The 25,659-nt window shown below is 44.2% G+C and overlaps 1 protein-coding gene across 2 annotated transcripts in view; it reads left to right on the top strand.

The window, feature by feature from the left end:
• Positions 1-25,473, top strand: part of MB21D2 (Mab-21 domain containing 2) — a 61,742-nt gene extending 36,269 nt beyond the window's left edge. Inside the window, exons 2-3 of one of the 2 annotated variants that reach the window (XM_062606227.1) lie at positions 138-240; positions 21,771-25,473. In XM_062606227.1, the coding sequence (XP_062462211.1) occupies positions 21,773-23,035 (1,263 nt within the window). In that variant the 5' untranslated portion in view covers positions 138-240; positions 21,771-21,772 and the 3' untranslated portion in view covers positions 23,036-25,473. The remainder of the gene's footprint in view (positions 1-137; positions 241-21,770) is intronic. The other variant, XM_062606226.1, reaches the window with a different exon arrangement.
• Positions 25,474-25,659: the final 186 nt, after the last annotated feature.

The raw sequence follows: 25,659 nt of genomic DNA, 5'->3' as shown, positions 1-25,659 counted from the left end.
AAGAAACTGTTAGCTTAAAATTTTGCTGTAACTCTTTGGTTTCACTCTGTAGGCTAAATTCAGCCTTTGGATTTCAATAAACATATGTAGTAAAAAGGATTTACCCATATACCTGCTAATACTTTCTTCTCTTTTAGTAGAAAGTTCTTCGGAGAAGACTTTGTGATGTGATAAACTGGTGCTGAATTTCATCTACAAGACAAGCTGCATGAGAAGCTTAATGATCTAGGTCTTTTGATGGTAGGAGACTAAGCAAAAAGTTTTGTATGAGAATGAAACTCTCAACTTTATATTCTGAGGTTTTGCTGTGTTTTGTTCTTTTACATCCAGTGAGTTTTCAGTCTTGTTTTATCTTGAGGATGGAGCTAGAGACCTTGATACTTCCCCATCATTCAGGACTACTGTAGAGCAAGTAATAAATTATGGAGTCATAAATCACTGCTTGGAGCTGTAACATCAGGTCATCATCCCCTTTAAATGTCTCTGGCACAGGCTCACTCTCTCTTATTTTCATGTCTCACCAGTTGCTATTTTTACATGTTTTGTATGGGAGAGGCTGCACCAAATAAAGCTATTCATTGTAGTAAGTGCTTGCGGACTTTAAAATGGCTCCCACTCTGTTGTGTGCCTTATAACCTGAATTCCCAGCTCAGCTTTTTCCCCATACCAGGAAATGCCTCCTACCTTTGAAACGCCTCTCAAGAGATGAAAGATTAGCTTGGTGCTGTCAGGAGCTGTCATTTTAGGCAATTAGAAATAGATCAGCTGACACCTGGTAGTTTTGCAAATACCTTGCTTTCCTGCAACTGTTTTATTTCTCGCTGGTTTTGATGATTACATGCAGGATAACTCTCCTTCATTACCCACATGTATTCTTTGTTTCCAGCTGCAATTTTCTGACTGCTTTTTCACTGTTGGTCAAGTTTTTGGTAGCTACTAATGCTGCTGTGAGGTAGCTTTATTTGTAGTGTAAGACAGGTGGAAGTGGCAGATTTCTCCCTCCTAGTTAACCTGGTCTCTGAAGAAGGAAATGGAGAAAGTAGAAGTTGTTATTGCTGAAGGGAGAGGCAAACAAAAAGCAGCTTTTATTGTCCTAGAGATCTGTCCTCTACTAGGACTGTGAGGAAGCATGCAGCAGGAGATGGAGAATTGCATCGATAGAGTGAAACTCTTTGCATGCCCTTTAGCTATGTCTTTCATTAGGAAGCATCTGCCAGCCCTCTGCTGAGCACGGATTCCAACCCACTTGTCTGGCCTTGTGCTATCTCCATATAGGTGTTTCTGCTTTCATCTTTTTCTAGGTTAAATATTGCCACTTGAAATATACAGTTCCCAGTGGAGACACAGTCAATGTTAGTAAAAGGCTGGGATCTATTTCTTTGCATTTTAGGTTGAATTTGGATTATAAAATCAGCGTGGAAGAGTGAGTGGGAGTCTGAGCTATGGCACTAGGAGGAGCACAGACCTCTTTGGTGACCTCTGCATTGCCTCCGAAGCATCCTGGATGTATGTGAAATTACAAACTCCAGGGTTTGGTTATGCTGCCAACTCCATTTTGGCTTTCTCCTCTGTCTCTGAGCCTGTGTTTTAACTGAAGTAGAGGTAGCAGGCAGTTAACCTGAATGCTCTGCCTTGGAGATGTGCTACCCTAGATAATAACATTGTTTCTTCAAAACTGTTGTTTGAAAGGGGTCTCCTTGACAACTAAATTTCCTGGCAGGGATCTGTTATCACTAGATGGAAGCTAAGCAGAGCCTGGAAGGTAACCGAATGCCAGGAGCTAGCCCTTGTGCTATGTCAGACATCTTCAATGGCAAAGGCAGAGAAGGGTCTTCCCACTTCCAGAAATAGCGAGGCAGTGAGGCTCTTGGCTCCCTCTGTGCACGTAGATGGGGGAAGGAAAAAGGAGCGGTCTCAAGGAGCATCGTGTTCAAAACTGTGAGCCCCTGGTGGAGCTTTTTCTGGGAAGGTCTGGAGTGTGGAAGGCTCACTGAGCAGCTGTGCCCCTGATGCATCAGCTGAGTGCTGAAAAAGGCCAGGACTTGGACAGATGGAGTAATGGAGATTGGAAGGGAGGAGCCTGGCCTTACGCCAGCCTGTGGAGTGGGGTGGGCAGATCACAGAGAGGAGCTGGAGGGGGTCAGAGGACGATAATCCTCAAGCGGTGATGAAGGCTGCAGCTGTTGGTGTTACAGCGTGGCATTGCAGAGGTTTTCTGCTGCTGTGCTGTGGGCATCTGCAGAAGTCTGCCAGCCCTGAGAGCTGAATGAAGTGCCTGTTTGAATGTTTCTTCCCAGTGCACCAGTGGGCAAGTGGGACACTCTGGTGGGAAAGATTGACTCACATTGAGGAGGGAAGTGAGCAAGGAGCCCAGCAGTAAAGCTGACAAGCCAAGTGAGGGCTCTCCAAGCCTCTGGAAGCCACTTGCTACTGTCTTTGGCAGAGGCACCCAAATTGTGCTGCACTGCAGGACCTGGCAGGCAGGCAGTCATCCCTGTAATAAAGCCTTTTACTCCTACTCTCTATGGCATTTCCAACTCCTCTAGTACAAGTTGCTGCTGTTTTGCTTTGAGTCTGAAGAGAGTTTGGCTGGATAGAAGATATGTGAAAGGATATTAGAAAATCCAGCAGAATTCCTGGTGTGAAAGTGTGCATCTAGAATATCATAGAAAGGCCTTGCTGGGAAAAGGTGCAGGGAAAAGGTGCACTGCATCCCTGCCCTCCAGAAGAGCTCTCTGCCCTTGGAAGAATCTGCCCTGCCTTTGCCATCCCTAGGGCTGCAGACAGATCCCTTTTTGGTGTGATTTCCCAGGACATCACTGTCCTAGGCAACAGTACATGGTATCCATTTCCTAGTAGTGCCACCTCTCCACCTCCCTGTGTGAGGCTCAGTGGGTTTTACTCTGCAATTGTTTTGCCTGGTAAATTTGTAGAGAGGGCTGATGTCAGCCATCCGCAGGGAACTTCAAAGGGAAGAGCAGTAGCTAGTTTGCTAAAATTGAGGCACTCACAATCTGTGAATTGGAATGTAAAACTCTTGGTGTATTTTATTTCTGTTCTCTTCAGCTTTTTAAGTCTTTCTGAGCCTCGCAGCTGTGATGGGTAGGAATTGTTCAACTCTTTCCATAAATTTAAGCTGAGTCTTTTGCCCTGTCTTTGGAGCCCAGAAACCGGGGTCTGCAGCAAAAAGACAGATGCAGAAGACAAGTAATGGCAATATGGTCTAGTGCTGAGTATTGAATAGTTGACTAGTGTTGCAGGCACGTCTTTGCTTAGTGCTGGGACCTGACTGCAATACACTTGTTCATGGCTCAGGATTTGAGGCTCTGGGAGGCACAGGTTTGTAGGTGCCTGTTAGGTTGATATGTGGAGGTAATGGATGAGAATGGATCTTCTCTGTCATAGCCAAAAATGGTTTGTAAAAAAACATAAGTCATTACGGCCCAGATGACAAGGGCTGTTGATAACTACTGTCTCAAAGGTGCAGACAGGTCTCCATTTTCTTCTTTCTGTACACTGGGAAGTTTGAGACCTTGCCAGCAATTCTGTGTGAGAGCTGTTTAAGACCAGCCCCAGCCTTGCTTGTTCTCATTTTGCAGCTTGGGATGCGCTGTAACAGGCACATTAAATAGTTACGAAGGGTGTGAATAAGCCCTGGGAAAGAGCAAGCAGGCGGCTTGCTTTATGTTTGCTTCCCTGTGTTTGTGTGAGTCATGGAGCTGGCGGTGGTCCTGCTGTCACCTCACAGAGAGCAGAAGAAAGTCTGTAAGAGCCCCACACTAATTTGCTGAAAATAGCAGAAAGCCAGGCTCTTAAGATACTCACAAGAGATTGCAACTCCCCTATCGATTATTTTCCTCCCCCCTTCAACTTATTAACAGCCTTTAAAAGACAGTAATCCAGAGGAAGAGTATGCATGTTGCTCACAGTATGTGGCTGGCTGTCCCAGCCATTGCCTGGAAGGTGCATGTGTGTGACCTTGCAGGGTATGCATCGGTGTCTACAGGACCATTAGTGGGATGGTGTGTGGAGACAGAAACTTGAAGTAACTGAGAAGTGATAAAAACTGTCTTCCTTGTTACCCTGGAGGCTTCTGGCATGCCGTGCTGCTGTCATGGCAGCAGAGGGGCTGGCTCTCCACCATCACACACCAGTTCTGCCCTGAGCAGTCAGGGACCAAGGTGGTTTACACCTGAGCTCGTGCAAGTCTGTAACAGTTATGGCATGCCCCTGCCAATCTCCAGTGCAGGGTCAAAATACCAGCTGAGTACCTTGCAGTGGTACCAGCTCATAATTGTAGTTTTTGTTTTAGTTTTTAATTCAAGAGTGGTATGAAATTTTATACTGTCATTAAAGATCCAGCTTCTGGAGCCAGTAGATGATGCTGTGAGAATCTCAGCCTTCTTTCTGAGGAGGGGAAGGAAAACTGGAAAGGTAGTCTATAACAGCCTGTAGCCCAGGGGCAAAGGTGGCAATGAACCTGTGTTCCTTCCATGTTTCCATGGGCCAAGTCCATATATGACCTGCTACAGGTTTTGAACACAAAGGTTGGCTGAGCAGCCTCTGATCTAGCCAGCATGCTGGGAAAAGCTGGAGGAGTGCTTTTACTTGGCAGGATAGAAGGCTTGCATGATAGCTATGTACTCGGATCAGCGCAACTGAGATGAAGGTGAAGTAGGTGAAAAAGGCTGCTGTCACTTAAGCCACTGGTGTGGTAAATGCAGCTGTGGTTTGGGTGCTCACTGAACCAGGGCTGTTTACATGCTGAGCATCTAAAGCAGGTGGGAGAGCCAGCAGTCTCCCAGCATTCATCCTTATGCAATCAAGCGATTGCTCTTTAGCAACACAGGCTCCCCTGAAGCCCAATTCCTGTGTTTCTTCCCTGCCTTAAGCAGTCTTTGCTTCACTTGTTTCCATGTTTGTTTCTCCTGTTACACAAACTCTGGTCTCAGGACTCTGAGCTAAATACCAGGGCTTTCAAAAGCATGACTCTGAATTGGAGTCTCTGGCTTCTCTCTGCTGCATGCTCAGCTCATCTTATCTTTGAGTGAGCAACAAAGTCGAGGAGCTAGCAAGTGTTGCTCTTCAATGCTTAAAACCCATGTGTGTTTTCTGAACTGCCACAATTTGAATTTAAACCCAGACCACTCTCCATTGGATTCAACAATTATTCATTGGAGAATATGCAAGCTTTGTGGTCACATGTGGGCTCTGTTTGCCACTTCATTCACTTTTGGTTCCCCTGCTGTTTTGCAGATGTGTGCCTGCTACCCCAACTTCCCCAAAGGAGAGGATTTCCTCCTGTGTTCTGTAAACTATTCTTCCACCTACCCCCCTTGCAACAAGTGAACTGCTCCTCACACTGACTGCTAGGCCTGTGCAAACATGCCCTGCACACCACCCCTTTCTTTTTAACTGGGGTGGAATGGGAAAATTGGTATGGAGATTCAGAGTTATCTGTCCATCTCTGTTTTTCAAACTCATGACTGAGGAGCGATTGGGGAACAAAGGGGAACAAGAGCATGTCAGGATGCCCTGCATCCTGCCCTATAGTATCAGTGAACCCATGCCCCATAGAGTGCTGTCCAGGGGTTATATCCCAGTACCTGGAGACCAGCTCCTGAGCTTGAAATGGGCTCACTGGTAGGTTGCTTCTGGATGTTTGTCTTGAGCCAGCAAGAGAAGTATCTCATTGGTATCTCCCATGAGAGCCTTTGAGCAGTGTTTCCAGAGCGGAGAGTGTTCTGGGGTACATCTGCTAATGAGAAATATGTGTTTGTGTCATCTATTAAGGTTTCTGCTGTCTTGTAGCTAAGTTGTGGGTGTGACAATAGCCATTGTCAGAGTCTGCAGTTTCAGAAGTGTTAGTAGGAGATACCCAGCATCCCCTGAGCGCTGACTGCTGCTGCTTGGCACCGTACTACAATGCTTGTGGTGACAACACTACTAACACATTGCTTGCAGTAGCTATTTTGCTATTTCTGTAAACTCAAAGGGCACTTGGTTTTGTTCCTTTGATCCTCCTTCATCCCAGATGTGTTAGGCATTGTCAGATGTTCAGAACTATCTGTGTTAGAGCACACACGTCTAAGGCTGCGTTAAGTGCACCCTCTAGCCACTCTGGACTTGTTCCTTTGCGCATAACTCAGCTGACACACAGATAATTTGATGGATCTTGGTACTACTGGTGGAGTCATGCTGTAGCCTCCTACCTGTTCTACAACACATTCCTCACAGCAGAGGGTCTGTGTCTCAAATCTCTGAGGAGTGACACTGACAAAAGAGGAATAAAATTTCTTAGGGAAAGAAGCTAGGTTTGACTTCCAAAAGTGTCTGCTGTTTAGGTGCATTTTAAATTTATTTAGTTCAGAGATTTTATATGATGGATTAAAACATGCAAATACCACTTTACAAGAACATGGTTTGTTGTGTGTGGTTTTTTTTTGTTTGCTTTTTTGTTGAGGGTTTTTTTGTTTGTTTGTTTGGGTTTGTTTTGTTATTTTTTTTGGGGGGGTGTTCTTTGTTTATTTTTTTTAAATTTTGGTTTTGGTTGGTTTTGTTTTTTTCCTTAATGCTTTTTTTCCTCCCCCATCTCTGGGTAGATTACTACGCTGAAACAGCTCCAAAAGCCATCCTGCTCTTCAAATATATAGCATGGATATATGTGCATTACTAGATGACCCCCTTTGCATTTAATTTTAAATTCTTCTAGATCACTTTTGTTGTATTCACTCTGTTCTAAGGATGAAAATAAATAAGGGAAACGGATCAGTTATCTATTGATTTCGTCTTCACTTTTAGTCCTGAATGCCGTAAACTCTGCCCTTAAACAAAAGTACCTACTTCTATCAAATGTAGGAACGGCTCCTCTGCCTGTATGCAGGTGTGTGCTTTCTGTGAGTTTGCTTGCTTTTCAATGAAGAAATAGAATGTCTCAATTTTGAACTAAATTTACCTGCAGTGATTCATTCAGAGCACTGCTCTTTTCATAGCTTATTAAAATGCATTAGCAATAAATTCTTAACAGTGCTTCTATAAACAGCAATTGTTCTGCTTTGAAGCTGTGATGCACACTGCCTGCTCAGTACTGCTGCTGTGTAAAGTGGCATAAATACTCGAAGAAGAATGGCACAAAAGGAGCCCTGTACAGATGGCTTGGACAAATGCTGGCCTTTCCCTTCAGTCATCCTAAGCTGGAAATCTGGCATTAAATAGGATTTGTAGACAGGTTTGGTGTCTGTTTTCTGGCTTATCCCCTCCTAAACTTGCATTTTGCTCCCACCCTATATGTTGTGTATTATCAGAGACTTCTGACGTACACTAGATGAAAATTGTGTGCCAAATCTGGTCTGGTAGAACGTAGTGTGTTACTGGAGGTCTCTTTCCTCTCACAGAAATACTTTTATCAGAACTGGCTTCCTCTTCACTGTAAACCCAAGCAGGTGGTGGTGAAAGATATTTGTATGTCTGCATGTAGCTTCTTCCTTTGCCCATACTGCAGTGTGAAAACTCTATTGCCTTTTGTTTTGAACGGTTCTTTTTCTCGCTGCTCAGAAATCCCAACGGCCTGCTAAGCTCTGCAGCCCAGACACACTGATGCGTTTGTGCCATCTGCTGTCAGAAGAGATAATTGCATATACTAATATTGCTGGAGTTTCTCTCAACTTCTGTGTGGATCTCATGGACAGAAAGACAACGAGCATGCCCATAGCAAGGGGGAATGTTTCCCGTTTTCTCGTTAAGGTGCCTGTGTAACTGGCAGTAATGTTTGAAATATGTTTGAAGCTCAATGTTATGATCTAAAAAAACAGCAGTAAAGTAGACTTGGGAAATCAAAGAGATGTTTGTGGTAGCATCATGATTTCATAAGCCATCTTTCTGGGAAGGGGTAAAAAGGTGCTTTTTCCTCAAACCCAAAGCTCTGTGAAATATTTGTCTGAGGACATGTGGAATATGATGTTTGAGGTAGCTCAGAAGTGCCCCAAACCCCATTCAGCATGACACTGTCCATCCCTGGTGGGGAAGGAGATCTGAGAGGTCTTTTTGCCTGATGGCAACACTCCTCAACAGGTCGAGCAGACCAGCCTGTATGTGGGTAGAAAAGTTTGCTGGGGCCCCAAGTCTGGGCCCTTCCAGTCTGGCATGATAGGTCTACATAAGCACAAGTAGAACAGCCCCAGCCAGAAAGGCAGTGCAGCTCAGATATGACTTGTGCTTTGTTGCCGATTGGCTTCAGCTACAAATCGGTATTTCTTTTCACTTCCAGTCCCTTCCCCAGCTGCAGCCAGGTCAGTAGGATTGTGCTCAGGTGTCTTCTAGGCATTATCTGTACATCACCTCTGACTTCAGGGATGAACATCTTTGTTAAAGGGCCAGCTCATGCCTTCATTTTCCCATTCCTAACTTGTGCAATTAATTCTACAGACTGTGTTATCAAATTTAGGAGGTCTGTAATCTTTGTTCAGCTGTCATCATGAGATGGGGGCCAGCTGTCAGTGGGAAACTAGTGGTTACAGTGTTAGTAGTTGCTTTCTGTGTAGCTGGGCTGTATTCAGACAATATCTATTCCTGTGTTCTGGGAAGTGTTTTCATGCAGCACATAGCAAGCCTGGCAGGAGCTGAACATCCACAGAGAAATTTTACAGTGTTTTCACAGCAACATCTATAAAATATAGGTGAGATTTCTAATTACTGAATTCATTTAAAGTGTTTGTATTCTCCATGTACCTGTATCTTCCACACCTGACTTCTGTATCAGCACTTGTGAGCAAAGCTTTTTAGCATTTTTCATTATTGATACAGACATTAAAATTCAAGATTATGCACTGCATAAGACAGTAAGAGTGAAACTTCAAATGTAACAGATCTGCCGGGCCAAAATCTACCAATATACTGTGGTTTTCCTTAAGGCTTATGGAGTGATGTGAGGTTCTTTATTAAATAAAGCAGAGTGTAAACAGGGTATTTCTTATTCATGCATTTTCAGGGGAAAGCTAAGTGAGCCAATTGAACTTATCATGTTACTGAGTTTGAATTTTCAGAGATAGCTGCCTTTCCTCTCTCCTCCTTGCAAAAATACCTGGAGAAAATGAAACTTGAAGATACTGCTGTGGTTTCATGGCCTCTCACTTTGTGGATGTTTGAGTTGGGAACGCTGCCTCCTGAAACTTGGGGGAGTTGGTGAATGTGAACCTACTCCCCTGAGCTTTTCAGTCACCAGGGCGAAGCAGTCCCTGACAGGAGATGAGATTTGAGGAATGAGCTTTGATTGTCATCAGCTTTCCATTACAAGATGACTTTGAGATCCTACTCCACAAAGTCTTTTGCATTAGTTTCTGACAGTTCTCTGGACACAAATCTTGCTTATGTTCATATTCCACTAGATTTTTAGAGGAGGAAAGACTTTTGGACTAGGCTGTTGGAGAGAGAATGGCTTCCTGGAACATACTTTATGAATTTCATATTTGATCAGCAACAGTTTTGCTTTTTCTTCTTTCCTTTACCTCACAATGTAACTGTCATCCCGATGGGCTGAGAGATCACCAGGTCTGCTCTAAATAAATGTGTGTGATGCTCTCTTTCATGCCAGATAGCACAAAAAGGCACTGTGACAGATGTGCAGCTAGTCTGGAATTTCTCCTGAATGAGCAAAGCAGGTAAAATGGGATGAGAGTCCTGTGCAAAGGAGTGCTTCATGCCTGAACAGTTACTACCATTTCAAGCCCTGTTCCTGGTAACACAGAACTGCTCCAAAAATACAGCCCTCATCTCACTGCAAATGCTTACAGGGCATCAGCTAGCTGGGAGCACTGCCTGAGAGCTCCACCAGCTCCTCTTTACCACCAGCCAATTCACACCTTACACAGAAAGGAGGGCAGTTGCAATACCTGTATCTTGCACAGCCATGTGGCTACATACTTCTTACTGTTGTTTTCTTAAGGTGGCAGCATTTCACCTTTGGAGTCCTGTGCCAGAGTGGCGTTTTGATGCATGTCTTCATGCAAGGTGGCCTAGGTTCTACTCTGCTGTAGCAGTGATTGCTTTTCCCTTTCTCTTTTATGATATTCATTCCAGCCTGTGTGCTTCCTGGCCACTGCCTGTGGTGCGGGGATAAGAGATCCTTGACAGCTGCTGGGGCCGTGGGCTTGGCACTTGATGGAGATCGAATCAGCACAGTGCTTCCTGCTATGCTATTTAACAGATGACAGTGCCCAGCTGCACATAAATGATTATAAAATCTGAGAAATTAGGGACTGACAGTCCCTGTTAGAAACTTAGGCTGGCTTTTGTGTTCTGTCAAATATGATCTCTGCAAAATGAAGCAGGACAGTTGGACCAATGGAACATGGACAGACAGGTTTGGAGGGCTTAGGTTTCCCTCTGTCTTCTGTGGAAAGGGAAAAGGAAATTTCTGCCAAGTGTTCCTGTTCCCTTCAGAGGAGCTGCTCTGTTTTCTGATAGCAGAAAACCTGGCCTGTAACTTCTTTCCCTTGTGATATGAACGAAGAAGAATTCTGCTCAGTTGTCAAAGCCAACCAGCACTGATGTTGAACATGGAGTCTTAACAAATATATTTCATAAAGCTCCACATGACTTTGCCAATGTTCTTGGTGGTGGGTGGGAAACTGGTTAGTACTACAGGAAAGCTTGCTTTTAGCTTAACGATCTAAGACACAGCTATATTGTTTAAGCCTCTTTGATTTCAGCACTTCTGACCAAGTACCTGCCTTATCTTTCTAGTCCAATCTAAACTCATCTACATGAGAGAAAAATGATACTGTGGTTCTGGCATTGGTTGTCTCAGCCATATTTGTCCTGTCTTGGATTTCCCCAGTGTCTGGATATAGGATCTGTCAAAGGGGCCAGGTCAGGGCTGTATGGATGGAATCCAGTGTTCTGGGGGCTGGAGAGAGGATTTGTTTCATGTTGTCTTCTCCACCATATGCTTCAGAAAGGCTTCTGAAAATACCTGCTTTCCTTCTGCACTCAGAGAACCAGTTTCCCATGTGTCCGGTGCTCTTCTGGAGCTTGGCTGGTTTCCTGGAATCATCTTTCATTCTCCCTTTTTCTGGCCTGTCCCATGGCATAAAGCTAGATTTAGTCAGTGGTAGATGACTAAAGAGGATGAAAGTGATTGAGGGGGATGCCATTCTGATCATGTTGTTGACCGCAGGACCTAAGTTTGACAGTTCTTAGGAACGTTAGATTGAATTACAGCTGTGGTTATCCATCAACCCTCTGATGGCTGGTAGTTGCCATGTGTAGTACACATATAAGTTGCAGCTTTACTGGATGATTTAGTGAAGAATTTTTGAGTAAAGGACAAATCTCCTGCTGCTCTGCAGCAAGGCAGAGCTGTTATTACAGAACAGGCAGGCACTGAGGACAGTGTCAGTTCAGGCCCAGTTCATAAGGAATAGTGCTGTGATTTGCTCTGGTTGTGACTTATTTTTGTAGAAAACAGCTGTGCTGTGGGAACAGAAAACAAGCTGGTAGTTAAGCAGCTGGGGAGAGAATTTCCAGCATGTTAGATAACTAAGCAGGAGGTTTGGCAGAACAGCTCAAAGTGTATTTACGATGAATGCTCTTGTATTACTTAGAGGATGTGGTGTGGTGGCATTCTTCTGGGCACAGCCCTCTGGTTGGCGCCTGAACATAAAGTGCTGTAGGAACTTGGGCCTTTCGGGACAGACAAGCAGGTACCAGAACGTAACTGAAAACAGAAAATCATCACAGTGAAACCCAAGTGCTTTTGTAACCTTGGAGTCAAGTTCTGACCAACCTATACACGTGGTCCTCTCGCTGACTTGGAGCAAGGAGAGGAACGTGTTCCCTGGTCTAGAAGGGAATGGCTTTGCTCATCACTGGAGTGCTGCCACGTGTCTTCTGTGAGAGGCACCTGGCGCTGACTATTCAGGTTGCAATGAGAGGCTGAAGAAGGCTGGGGACTTTTTTCTTCTGTATAGCCTCCAAAATCTTCTTCTGTCCTACTTCCACTGTTCTTTCCCAATGTCATCAGTGCCCTTTGTAAAGTGGCATTGGTTTGTTTGAGGGGAATATCCTGAAGGTGAAATTAAATTTTGGGGAGGAGGACTCCATTACGTTGAGCAAACTAGCAATGAAGTGGGGCTAATTTAGCAGACACCCACACAGAAGTCACCTTTTTATGTGATATGCAGTGTTCACCACCATATTTTTCACACTGAGCATAACAATAACAGGGCCCCCACAGGTGCTGAGGAGGACAGTTGGGTATCCAAAGTTTAAATAAGTTGTCCTTTTCAATATGGAAGAAAGACGATTGGGTAAGCCTTGGAAAATCTTGAGTGATCTGTGGAAGATGCCGTGGTTAGGTGAGTATCTTCAATCCCTAGTAAGCCAGGAAAAGGAAATTGGTTTTAACAAAACATGTACTGTGTGAAACAAAGTGCTGCAAGGCACTGACTATGCCAAAAATTTAAATGATTTAGAAAGCAGTGAGAGGCATTCCTAGCAGAGAAGTCCATCAGTGCTGTTAAAGACAAAAGCTGTAAATACTGCCTCTGGTTTCGAAAATCACAAAGCCAGAGACTGCTTGAAGGTTGCAGACAGAAAGTAACTATGCTGTACTTTTCTTGCTCTTATGCTCTTCCTCTGAAACCAGTCAGCTGCAGCTGCCTGAGGCAGGATGCAAGGGTAGATGGATATGTTGTGTACCTCACTGAGGTTGTTACGCTCTTGTAAAAAGCGTAACAAGAGCATAATAGTGAAGGGACTAGAAAAACAAGGGCAGAATGGCCTCTCCTCCAAGAATCTACATGTTTGCACTCAAGAAGCTCAATCTGGTTTGTGTCCACTCTTGTTACCTTGTAAGCAGGTCCAAAAGAGGAGTCGTGGTGAGTCTTCATCAGTGTAACATCTTGCTGAACACTTAGCAGTGCTCTGTAAGGGCGTGAGCAGAAATGGCCCATCTAGACCCCGTATAGCCGTTGCCAAATGTGTGCTCTCAGTGCCAGAGGGTGGAACTGATAAAGCAATCTGTCCCCTAGCATATTTTATTTCTGGTATTGCAGTTCCAGGATAAATGGCATCTCATGCCATTTCCAGGGGGAATTTTATTTTACACACATACATATGGACACTGTATGGGCACAATGTACAGTGTTAAGGAAGGTGTAGCAGCAAGCTGTTCTTACAAGTTCCCTTTTTGTGCCCTTTTCCTTTTGTCCTACTCATCAGCTGCTCTCAGACCTTATCACCTATATTCTTCAGACCCTAAAGCATCTCTTTGACTTGCACTTCATATTCTCTGTAAGCTTTCAGACACTCTTATCTTAGGCTGGCTAATATGACTCTGGAGTAAGTCCATTGCATAAGCAGACTGGCAGGCTGGAAATTTCAGCATCAGTTTGGAGGGTGACTCTTAAACTCCCCACTAGGCAAAGCAGAAGTGCACAGTGATGCAGAGACTCCCTCTGAAACAGCTGGTTCCAGCTCTGAAAGCAGTCTAGCCCCTGCTATTGTGGTCTCCAAGACCTGGGTATTTTAGCCAAGCAGGTCACTACCGTAACACCACTGCTGGTTTTGGTGCCAGGGTGGGTTTGGGTGTTTGTGGGTTTGTGACAGCACTGCCCTTTGCTGTACAGGCACACCCTTTGAATCTGGGCTTGTTCTTTATTTTTTATTGCCTTTTTCGCCTTGCACCATGAAATGCTCCTCTCCATCGGCACAGAGGATTAAAGCTAGCTGCGTGGTTTATACCAGGGCACACGAGAACTGGAAAAAAACTGGGACACTACTTTTAAGATTGTATTTAAAAAAGACTTTGGAGAAAGATGATTTCTTTTACAAGGGGGTGCTGGTTCCCTGCAGTGTGTTCTGTCACCATGTCACAAGATTTCTAAAAGGAGCAGAATCAGTAGGACACTGGTGTATCAGTCTGCAAAGAGCAGCTTTCTTCCCTCGCCTTCCATACTTAGCTAAGCTGGTATCACACGGTTCAGTCTCCCCACTCCCCTCCCACCCCCCCTGCCTGCTTCCGCCAACAGTCCTCTCAAAATGTGCTTGGTAACTACTCTCCTAAAGAGCTGACTCTTTCAGTTCTTCTGCGTAACAAAAACTTGTGCTGCTCATAAATAGATTTGCAATTACCAAGGGAAACAGAAGAATAAGTGCAGCCCAGCTGCATCAAAGCCAGCCTCCCATTCTGTCTTAAAGAAGCCCATGAAATTCAACACACACTATTCAAGCATAGGTGGGAGACCTCTGCAGGGATCTTTCCTTTGAACAACATTCCTCTTCTGCAGGATCTGCTGTTTGCAGCAGGATTGTTAAAGAAACACAGAGTACCTGGCTAGTGTCTTTATGATGATGAAAGCTTTTTGTTTTGTTTTTTTTTTCACTAACCTGGGGTTTTGTGTATTTTTTATAGCAGTCAAAGGTGAAAGTTGCCTGGCCAAAGCAGTACAAGAGGTAATGATTTTATACAGATGAAAAAAGGCATTGGCCAAGGTTATGCGTCAAACTGGGTAGGTCTGGGGGGGGGGGGGAATAAAGATCTCTGACTATATCAAGTTATGTGGAAGGATTAAGCAGTAGAAAGGAGGGAGGCAGTGGTATATGTGAGTGATTCCTAGCCTTCCCTATTGAAGAGATCACCTGTGTAAGGAAGATCCCTTTTATGTCGTCTGCCTAGGCTGCCAGGGGGCACGAGATGGGCATACAGCCAGCATAGTGGTTTTTAGGCACCCTGCTGAGAGGAACAGGCGCTATCCCAGCATTCAGTAACAGGTGTATCAGGATCCTGCAAACCTGGGGGGCTCAGCTTGTCTTAGATCCTGGGCTCAGGCTCTGCGTCCCCACAAAGTGGTTGGTTTCACAGTGACACATTTCTGCATATCCCAGAAAACATGCCTGGAGCTGGGGCATGCAGTGTCATATGGCAAGCTTCTCTGCAAGGGCTCTGTGCTGCTTCTTGCTGGAAGTGCTGAAACAGTGAGGACAACACTCACCTGTTGAATCAAAAGCAATTACCATTATTTCTGGTCTCCTCAGAGATGCGATTGCTTCCTGGAACCCCTCTGGAGAGCTTCCCTGTGTGGGAGTTCCCTTGGCCCAGGTCCTTGGATGGGTCTGTGGAAGAATTCAAACATACAGCCCTATTGATGTCAGTGGGGACTTTATGATCTCTTTTATGAGGGGTATGTACCTATGTTTCTTCCTAGGTGCTTAGGGTGCAATAGCAGAGGCATGGTGAGCACTTTCTTTCAGTATGATTACTAAAAAATTTTGCTTAAGACAATAATCAGGTCTGTGAAAGACTGGCTGCAAGTAATAGGACACTTCTGGTAGGCCACAAGCTAATGGTTTGGAGAGGGCTACTTTAAATGTAAGATCAGTCTATGTTCAGTGCCAGAACACCACATCATTGTTATTGATTGAGGAAATGAACACCTAAACTTCTTGTTTTATGGAGATTAAGTTACCTGCAGAGCAAGAAGGGACAGGGGGAAGAAGACATCAGTGAGAATGCATCTCAGATGTTGGATTTTTCTAGCAAAAATCTCAATTTTAATTCTGTAGGCTTTCTACTGGTGTGCAGGGGAGAGAAAGGAGCTGGGAGAAGGACACTTCTAATTTTGTCCAGTTCTTCTTTCCCTGCCTTCTGTCCATGTCCATGCGTTGAAGTGTGTAAAGCATCCAAGTGTCCCAGTTATTCTCATTCCTCACAGAGAGCACTCTGTCCCTAGGCTGAACTCATGGTGCTTTGGGTCTTTCCACAGGGTTGAAGAGGGTACTGTGGCATCTGAACTCCAGTGTGGGGCTGAAGGACACTTATTCTGCATGTTTATTCTGTGCTGCAGCTATTTTTAACAGCTGATGTTACACAGACTTATGCTGCTTCTGAAATCAGATTAGATGGCAAAGTCAAGAGGTGAGCAGAGAAGCTTGGTAATGAGGAGCAGCAGCTAACATCACCATAACCTGCTGAATTGCACTGCAGTGCTGCCTGCAGTCTGCAGCCAGCCCCTTGACATAACCTGAGGTCTTTTCTTTCCGGAGAGAAGGGGTAAGTTTCTGGCTGTATACCTCACAGATAAGCTTGGGTTCATCATTCACATGTGTCTGGGGATAATCATGCCTCTAAAGGTCTTTGGCAGCTTGGCAATGGTATCTTTATGGTTTAGTAGCCTTTTGCTTGCCTTCTGTGCTGGTGATGTAGAGAATGCATTTGGGGTTTTAAGAAGTTGATCTATGAGGGACCACATTAGCTTTCAGAGCCAGCTTGTAAACCCTTCCTGGCACAGAAAGTCTTCAAGGAGAGGGATATGACAGTAACTTACGATCCCTGGCAGCCTACAGGCTTCTTGCAGGCTGCGCAAGACAAGTGGGTGATACAAGGGTCAAGAAAGAAAATGAAGTCTGTGAACTGTGTGGACTGTCTCCTCCACACCATACTGATGTGGAACGTGAGCAAGGCTCCTGCAGATGCTTTGGTCTAAATTGGAGAACAGGAGCAGTACAGAACTAGAGGCTGTGTCTGGCTTGGTTCCCAGAAGAGCTCCCCTGACATGCTTCTACTGCATGCTACATTCTGCAGATCCTCCTTTATCGATCTTTTCTGAGCACTCACTGGTCTTTTGAGATTTTTCTAGTTCCCATGGAGTGGAAGTCCATTAATTCAGTAACTGCCCTGAACATCACTCAGTTCAATTTGATGAAACAAAGTTAGACCATCAGAACATTTTTCTTTGCTTACATTTCCTTTTGGTGGTAATGGTTGTGTATCTAAGGCATCAGGAAGGAAGGCTTCAAGAAGGAACCAAAAGTTAGGAAATGCATATGTTAGAAATAAGGTTTTGTGTATTTTTTTTTTCCTCATGGTCAGTTTCTTCAAAGACAAGTCTGTGCTGTGTTCCTCCTTATTTATACAGAGGTGGTCATGAAATAGCAGCAGATCCCACCATGCACTGCAATCTTCATGAAATCAGTTCAACTGAAATTCTGTAATGGATGAAGACCATCTTTCTGTTTGCTTTTTTTTTTTAATATAGGAAGAATACTCTCTGTGTTACGTGCATCGGAGTTCATTCAAAGATGTATCCCAAATGTAGGTGTTATGTAAAAGTAAAATCTCTTTTCTCTGTCTTTATCCTCCATGTATCACAGTGCTTGGAGTGGAAATAAATCCTGTTTTCCTGATACTGATGGAACAACAATGGAGTGAAATTCTGCCTGTAGAACTCATTTACACACCTGTATTACTCTGAAGTGTTTAGTAAACTAACCAGCAAGCTTGGCCTACAAGTGCTGCTCCTAATTCTTACATTCCCTGCTTTTCTCATGCTTGTAAGCATACTTAACTGTTACGATGCCAAGCTGTTTAGCTTGGGAAGATCTTGAACTAGTTGCACAGCTAGGAAAAGAGAGCTCGTTTAAGGTGGTTTAGGCAGAAGTGGTAACTGAACACCAGCCTCTTGGCAAAATACCAGCTTTGCCAAACAACTTTTCCAAAGGAATGTGTCACACAAGATACAGCTGCAGATTATGTTTTGCCTGATGGCAGCAAGAGACTTAGTAAATATCAGTGGACCTGCTTTGATGCCATGAGAACTGGACCTTCAGCTGAAATAATTTTTTTGTGTGTTTGACCCTTTGACAAGGGTTTGGTCTTTACAGACTACTCCACAGGACTTTTACAGATTTCATAAGGTTATCTGTAACCCCTATTTCTTCCTCTTCCCAGGTGGTCCTGGTGCTGAGAGGGAAAGAAGACAACTCAAATAGCCCACTGGTGCTATTGTCTTAAGTACTTGTGTCAAGTATGAATCTTGGTGTTTTACTTCTTTGTATTTGCACTTCCATGCTTGCTGAGCTGGAGTGCTTGCTTCTGTTTTATGTACACATAGTTCTCTCAGCTTGCATTTGGGCTGTTGAAAGTAAGGATGAAAGCTTTGTGCTAGGGTAGTGTATGACAAAAAATGTTGGTTAACGGGTTTCCTTGAAAACCATTCACATTTCAAATAGATTTATGTATAAGGGGGGCTGTTTGAACACATCGCAAACCCCTAAAGCCTTAGTGAAACCTGAATTTGGCCATCTCAACTATTTATAGAACACTCTGTGCCTATTCTAAATATATTTTCCTCAAGGGAACCTCATCTCAATCCCCTGCGCCACAGCTTCATTTGGATCAGCAATGCTGCTATGATCTGTTAGGAGAAATTCCTTCTAGCTCTGTGGCAGAGCTGCAGATGTTGCTGGTCTGGGCCTTAAAGGGGAAATTCTGTGCTAGGCAGAGCTTAAGGCTTTAATCTCTGTAGCCAGTCAGGTATAGAAACGTTAATGGTATATTGGGTCATTTCCTGTAGCCATTGCTACAGCCTCCTCTGCTGGTAGGTCTAGAGTTCTGGAGAGGGGTCAAAACAAGTGATTTAATTGGCAGTGTGTGGCACCTTTCCCTTTCAGGAGTCTTCAGCCTTGCAAACTAGGCTTAACAGCAAGCACACAAAATGTTTTCTTTCAATAGGAAGTGTGAAGAGAGTTCTGTGGGCAGAAGGCGTTTCTTATTGCAAGGATGCTTGAAACTGGTGTTTTATTTCTCTGCTACAGGGAAGAGAAATATCTCTTCTGTTGGGACTACCTCCATGACAATGCTTGGAGAGCTGTGCCTCTGACTTTACAGGATGGTTTTTCCTGGAATGTTACCTACGCACCAGGAGCGGAAGTCTCCTCTTTTCTAGCTGGCATTTTGTAACCACTCTGGCAGTAGAGCCAGCTATGCAGGCTTTACCCAGTGCAAACTTTGCTTTGTGTTAGTGAAGGTGGAAGTGCTGTAAGATGGTATGGAACTAACATTGCAGGAATGGCTCCTGTCTTGTCTGGCTTTGGAGACTGATCTGTTGTTTTCCAGTCAGATGAATATGGGGCATTTAGAAAGCAGGGTTTGAGTTCCACTTGCTGTGGATTGAATGGGGTCAGTCTGTCAACAATATTGCTCACACATAATGACAGAGGGTTTCTTCAGGCCAAGGAGAGCAACTCATCCCACACTAGATTCCGAGGTGGAGAATCTCTACCTTTTAGAAAAATCATACTTTCTTTCTTCAGTCGTACGCTCTGGCTGTACCATAGGATGGAAGTTGTGATGCAAAAGGTACACTGCAGAACTTCACAGGACATTTTTCATCCTTCAAGTTTAAAAATATTTAGAAAAATGCACCCTTTATTGAATTTGGTAGGTTTGAACAGTTTCTTCTGTAGGAGAGTTACATTCTATCTGCCTCTCTCAGGAACACCCACAGATGTGCATGACAGATGCTACAGATCACCATCCTGAGTGGAAAATTTTGGGTTAGTGTGGAGGCAGGATGGGCCATCAGGATAGTAGTTATGCTGCTCCACAGCAAAGGTTGATACTGACATATATGCTCAGAAGAAAGTAACTGCTCCCTGTTCCTATGATGTGATTGACCTAGATTCTATTTTGTGGATCTTGGACTCAGTTTGCAGCTTTGGTGTAAAGCACCAAAGCTGCTTGCACTGGTTCAAGGGCAGGATTTGGAAGCAGTGTGTCTCCAGAAGTCATGTCACTTTAGGCACTGGTTAGAAATCCTTTTCTGAGTACAGTGAAGGGTGGACCTGAAGGATGGAGAACCCTGTGCAAGGCTTTGCCACTCCGTGATCAGGGTAACATAGCTCACTGTATATCTAAGCATCAGAAAATGTTTTTGAAGTTTACAAAAGCTTTTCTGGGTTATTACCCTTTAAGGTTGAATGGGCCAGCATGTTGCAAGATCACAGAGAGGTATTAGCTCAGGACTTAGCAGGAAGAGTTTCTGTTTTCTTCTTTTGCTGCCTCTGGAGCCACATGAAATGGAAAGGGTTGTGTACTTGCCTGCCTGGCAGGAGTTTAATCCCAGCTCAGTGCAGCAAAATGGACTGGGTCCAGTACTTGTGGAATCAATGAAATAGCTAAAGTGTATTTTGCAAGGAATTTCACATGGGGGATTGCATGGTTACCCTTAATATTTCCCCAAGACACATTCTGCTTCACACACTGGCCTCTTCCTAGTCTCCTTGGCTATTCCAAGGAATCAGTGTCAGCATAGCTTTAGATTTTGCTCCGGTCATGGCTTACCTGTGTGCATGCAGATAGCATTTCCTTGCCTCTGTCCTAGCATACAGGACTGGAAAGATGAGTCTCTGAAATCACTGCAGTGCTCCTCAGCCTAGTGCAACACTCCATGCCTTGGGGTACTGCTGCTGCACTCTGCTAGGGAGACCTGCTCACTTCAGGCAGTGTCTGTGATTCCGTAGGGATGCATTAATGCAGGAAAAGTTTTTCATTAATGGAGCTAAGCCAAGATGGGTGCTCAGACTCTAGTGCTGATCATTTGTGTTAGTGTTTCAGTAAAAAGATACCCCTAAAGTGTCTGTCAGTAGTTCCTGGGCTGATAGTGTGATTGGCAGTTTTCTGGCTAACCTCAGCATGCCTCTGGCTTGTTATTCCCACTAATGTCTCTCTAAGACTGGCTTCCTTGTAATGGAAGGTCCCGTTTAACCACTCTTGATATAAATAAATTAGAGTGCCTTTAGAAAGCTAGAGTATGTAATGTGTGCCAACAAAAATTTTATCATTTGTGCTTGGAAGAAATTATATATCCCTTTTGCAGTGTTCGCAAGAGATTCAGCATCTCCATTTGTAGTCTCTGGCCTTGGTTCTCTCATGGCCTAGGTGTGTTGTCTGAACTGAGGCAGTGAAAACATCAAGAGCATTTAACCACAAGACAAACACCAGTAGTGAAACAGCTCAGAGCAGCAGAATCAGAGTACCAAGCAGCTGAAGTGAAAAGCTCAATTTTAAGACTAATTTGAACACTGAATGAGGAGCTAATATCTCAGCTACTGTGAGGAGTCTCTTCTCAGTCTTCTGTTCATGTTCTGTGAGCAGAGTATAGTGGTATATATGGAACACACAGTGAAAAAATGGCTTTGTACAACTAGTGCGGGCAGTGCAGGGTGAAGGGAAGCATCTGGTTTTGGTGACGAAATTAGAAATCTGTCTTCATGTCTGTGCTTTGGGGAGCTGATCAGATATTTTATGGCATGATACCATATTACAGCTTGAAGAGCCAGTTTCAGAGCTGGCTTCTGTAATTGCCTGATAGTTTAACCTGACTCCATTTCCCCCTAAGAGGGGGATATATCACCTTTATTCATATTGCCTTGTTCATCAGTAAATATAAAGCAAATTGTAAAATCAGACCTGTTTGAACTAACATTTGTAGCAATTCTTTTGCTCATGCACAAACCAACCCCCTGATGCCAGTCTAGCTTTTCCCTTATACCAGACTGAAATAAGATCATAATGTCAATTAATATTCTCTTTTCTTTTTGAAGTGTTGGGGAAGCATTTGGATACCATGGAAATGAATGACAATATGGTGAAAAACTGTTTTAGAAAGTATTTAAGGTAATAAATTTAGTTATTGAAGTAGCTTTGCTGTATTTTAGTAGAGGCTTCTGCTTTTTTCCATTGTTTCCAGTATGATGTTTAGGATGGAATTCACCCGTACCCAGGAATGCAAGGGAGGCTCTGCCCTGAGTCAGGTGGGACTTAAGGTTGCCTGAGTGCTGCATGTGGTGTACATTTGTGTCACTCAAACAGTGATGGATACCACTGGTTGCTTTTTTATCTGCTGGGTATTGGATAGGTTTTAATCCTGGTTAAATCCTGTAAATCCAGGTCTGTTTGCCTCCTCTTGAAAGAACTTCTCTTTCTTTTGCAGGCATGGTTCAGAAACTCGACCAGAAGCTGCCTGTAGCCAATGAGTACCTGCTGCTTTCAGGAGGTGTGCGGGAAGGTGTGGTGGACATTGATCTTGATGAGCTGAATGTGTATGCACGAGGCACAGACTATGACATGGACTTCACCCTGCTTGTGCCCGCACTGAAGCTGCATGACCGCAACCAACCAGTTACGCTGGACATGCGACACTCGGCTTTGTGCCACTCCTGGCTGAGCCTGCGTTTGTTTGATGAAGGAACTATCAGCAAATGGAAGGACTGCTGCACGATAGTGGATCATATCAATGGAGCTACCAATTATTTCTTCTCTCCAACAAAAGTGGCAGACTGGTTCTATGACTCCATTAGCATTGTCCTCTCTGAGATCCAGAAAAAACCCCAGCGAGGGATGCCAAAGGTAGAGAAGGTAGAAAAGAATGGGACGATTATATCCATCATTTTGGGAGTGGGCAGCAGCCGCATGCTGTACGACATTGTCCCTGTGGTGTCCTTCAAAGGCTGGCCAGCTGTGGCCCAGAGCTGGCTGATGGAGAACCACTTCTGGGATGGGAAGATCACAGAGGAGGAAGTCATAAGTGGGTTTTACTTAGTGCCTGCATGTTCTTACAAGGGGAAGAAGGACAATGAATGGAGGCTTTCATTTGCCAGAAGTGAAGTGCAGCTGAAAAAGTGCATCTCCAGCAGCCTCATGCAAGCCTATCAGGCCTGCAAAGCTATCATCATCAAATTGCTGTCCCGCCCCAAAGCCATTAGTCCATATCACTTGCGGAGCATGATGCTGTGGGCTTGTGACAGGCTACCAGCCAGCTACTTAGCCCAAGAGGATTACGCAGCCCATTTCCTCCTGGGTCTCATTGATGATCTCCAGCACTGCTTGGTCAACAAGATGTGCCCTAACTATTTCATCCCCCAGTGCAATATGCTGGAGCACCTCTCTGAAGAAACAGTCATGCTGCATGCGCGGAAGCTGTCCTCAGTGCGCTCAGACCCTGCCGAACACCTTCGAACTGCCATTGAACATGTCAAAGCAGCCAACCGGTTAACGCTAGAGCTCCAACGGCGGGGCAGCACCACCAGCATCCCCTCCCCGCAGTCAGATGGAGGGGACATCAACCAGCCTGATGACCGATTAGCCAAAAAGTTGCAACAGCTAGTGACTGAGAATCCCGGGAAGTCCATCTCCGTCTTCATTAACCCAGATGATGTCACAAGGCCTCACTTCAGAATTGATGATAAATTTTTCTGAGCTTTCATCAATGTGTCCTGGGATTTCCCCCCCCCCCCTCTTTTTTTTTTTTCCTTTGTTTTTAAAAACTCTTGCAGTGTGCAGATTTTTCCATTTGGTTTTCCTTGATGACTTAGTCTCTTGTTTTTTACATATCCAGCGTAAATTGGATCTGTTGAGAACAATCTGAATAAATTATAATTCCTGGTTCTGCAGGACGGTGCAGATTTTGAAACAGTATATTACTATTTCATATGCTGCTTTGATTTTGTTTTTCACCCACGAAGCCCCATTGTCTGTGAGTAGTTTCTAAAGGACAACATGCACCGTAAACACACATGCCACAGTGTAATGTAAATTTTTTTTCAAACTTCCATAATTTATGTACATCGTTGGGCCTGGGGAAGGGGCAACTCACCTTCCGTTGCTTTGGAAAGTTACTTTTTTCTCATGAGCTTCCATCACCCTAAAGAAATAAAGAGAGACTCTGGGTTGGAAGGCACTACTGGTAGTTTGACAAGGCCAAATCTACTGGGCTGAAGCCCAGTTCATCTGTTCTTCACACTTCCCACACTAGGGGAGAAAGTTGACTTTAAAGATGACGATGCAGCTTTTGCGGGGATGAGTTGTTTCTGTTTTGATCTACTTTTTGAATGTAATTGTTCATAATTGGACCTTGTACGTCCAGAGGGTTGTTTCTGCTGCTTTTCCATGCAAAATAAGGTTATGGAATGTTAGTTTTAGTGTGTGTAATTATTCAAAGCCTTATTTAAATTCTATTAAAGAACATACCATTATAAATGTTAATTGCACTAATGAAATCTCTGCCATTACCTCAGTCCCACTGTTTGTGTTTCTTTCATGAATTAGCATCTATTATTAGGTCTCAGTATTGCAGATTGCTTGAGGCCCCTCAGGTCTCATGGTTTCAGGTGATTTCTTGATTGTCTTTTTGTAAAAGGCTCTTCTTGTTAGCCCTGCTATGTGTGAGAAGTCAGATTTTGCATTGGCATATTTCTTTGGATGCGTATTGTGTGTTGCAGTGCATATTGCATTAATATGTATTGCATGTTGTTGAAACAGGTTTACCATTAGATAAGGATGTGATGCTAAAGCAGTGGTGTGTGCAAAAGTGAATGAGCCAGACCCTGAGCAAAGGAGCTACCTTGCTTCTCTAATGCATGCATTAGGCCTGATCCCTTATGGCAGTTACCATTCCCTTGACTCCTGTGGACTTTCTGACTTGCTCTGGCACATATGAGATCTTACTTTGGTCTCAAGTTTGCAAAAGTTGTGCTTGTGTGTAAACTTGTGGCGCAACAGTAGCCTTGAAAAACACATACACCTTCCTTTTGTGTGTAGGATAAGATGTATGGTAACAAGGGTTAGTCTGAGCCAAAAATAATTCCAAGAGTTCAAGGATAGAGTTACCTTTTGTGGCTGGCTGGCCAGTGACTGATATTTAGGCCTTAAATCAGCAATTTGGGCTTACTGATTATCCCAGAGAAGCTGCTCTGATCCAAACTCGATGCATGTTTTACAGTGTGTTTATTAGAGCAGGTTGAAGTATTTTTTAAATATTTGACAGACAAATGAGACGCATATCTAGTAAATTCTAATGGATAAAAATTGTGTATGGAAAATGTGTCACTCTTTTAGCCCAGCCTTTCTGGTAAAGAAACCAGGCTGGTGGAGCAACACACCAGCAGCTTTAGAAACTGCTTTATTAGATGGCAGGGAGATTTCAATACCTGATCTAGTGCTCAAGTCATGTCTTAAAATGAAACTTTTGGCTTCTCCATCTCTTGGGCATATTTGAAAACTTCACCCCATTGCTGTAGCCAGGATGTCCACATTTACCTGAATTTACTGGTACACACTTCCATGAGCCTGAAGAAGCTCTCAGAAGTTGCTGGCTAGATGGAGTGGATGAGGATTTAACTTTAAAGCACAATTGGCTAGTGATCCTGAGCCCCGGTGCAGCTGTGCTTATGGTCCAGGGAAGGACTTGTATTGACTTCAGTGGAACCAGAGCTGGGTCCTACCATTGTGGCTGTTGCCAAAGATGAGTCTTCATTTAAGCCTGTGTAGCCTGCCAGGGAGGCAGAAGAATGGACTTGGAATCCACTCCAGAAGTGCTTGGAAAATGAAGATTCATTGAAATAGTCTTTCCCCCAGTCTCTGGGACTTCTGTTCATTGGAAAAAGAATCTGGGCTGCAGGATGAAGTTTTCTCATCACCACATGAGAGAGATCTGCTCAGCACAAAGCAGCAGTATCCTGGCAGGCAGAGTACTTGTCCATGAGCCCCAGTGTTTACCGGTGCCCTTGAGTTACGCAGAAACACAGCCTTCCTCATGCCAGTTCAACGTCCTGACGACCAGCAGTTTGGCTAGCCCATGTCAAGCTCTGGTGTGTGCTCCTTTTTTTTGGTTTTAATTAAAAACATTTTGAAAAGTATCCATTTTGTTCTTCCTGCATTATGAAGAAAATGTGTGTGTTGTTTTTTTTTGTGGGGAGAGGAGCCTTGGCTTTCTACTGGACTGGAAAGCAATATCCCAGGTAGGTCTGGGAGAATGTTATATCCTCTGTCTGGACTGTCTTCCAAGGAGGCAGAATCCTAATCTCCAGTAGGTTTTGAATCTC

This window comes from Pezoporus occidentalis, unplaced genomic scaffold (genome assembly GCF_034315485.1).
Source record: "Pezoporus occidentalis ecotype Australia unplaced genomic scaffold, CSIRO_AGI_Poc_V1 ctg95, whole genome shotgun sequence".
In the NCBI taxonomy this organism is placed as follows: domain Eukaryota; kingdom Metazoa; phylum Chordata; class Aves; order Psittaciformes; family Psittacidae; genus Pezoporus; species Pezoporus occidentalis.
This window is presented reverse-complemented; position numbering and strand designations above follow the sequence as displayed.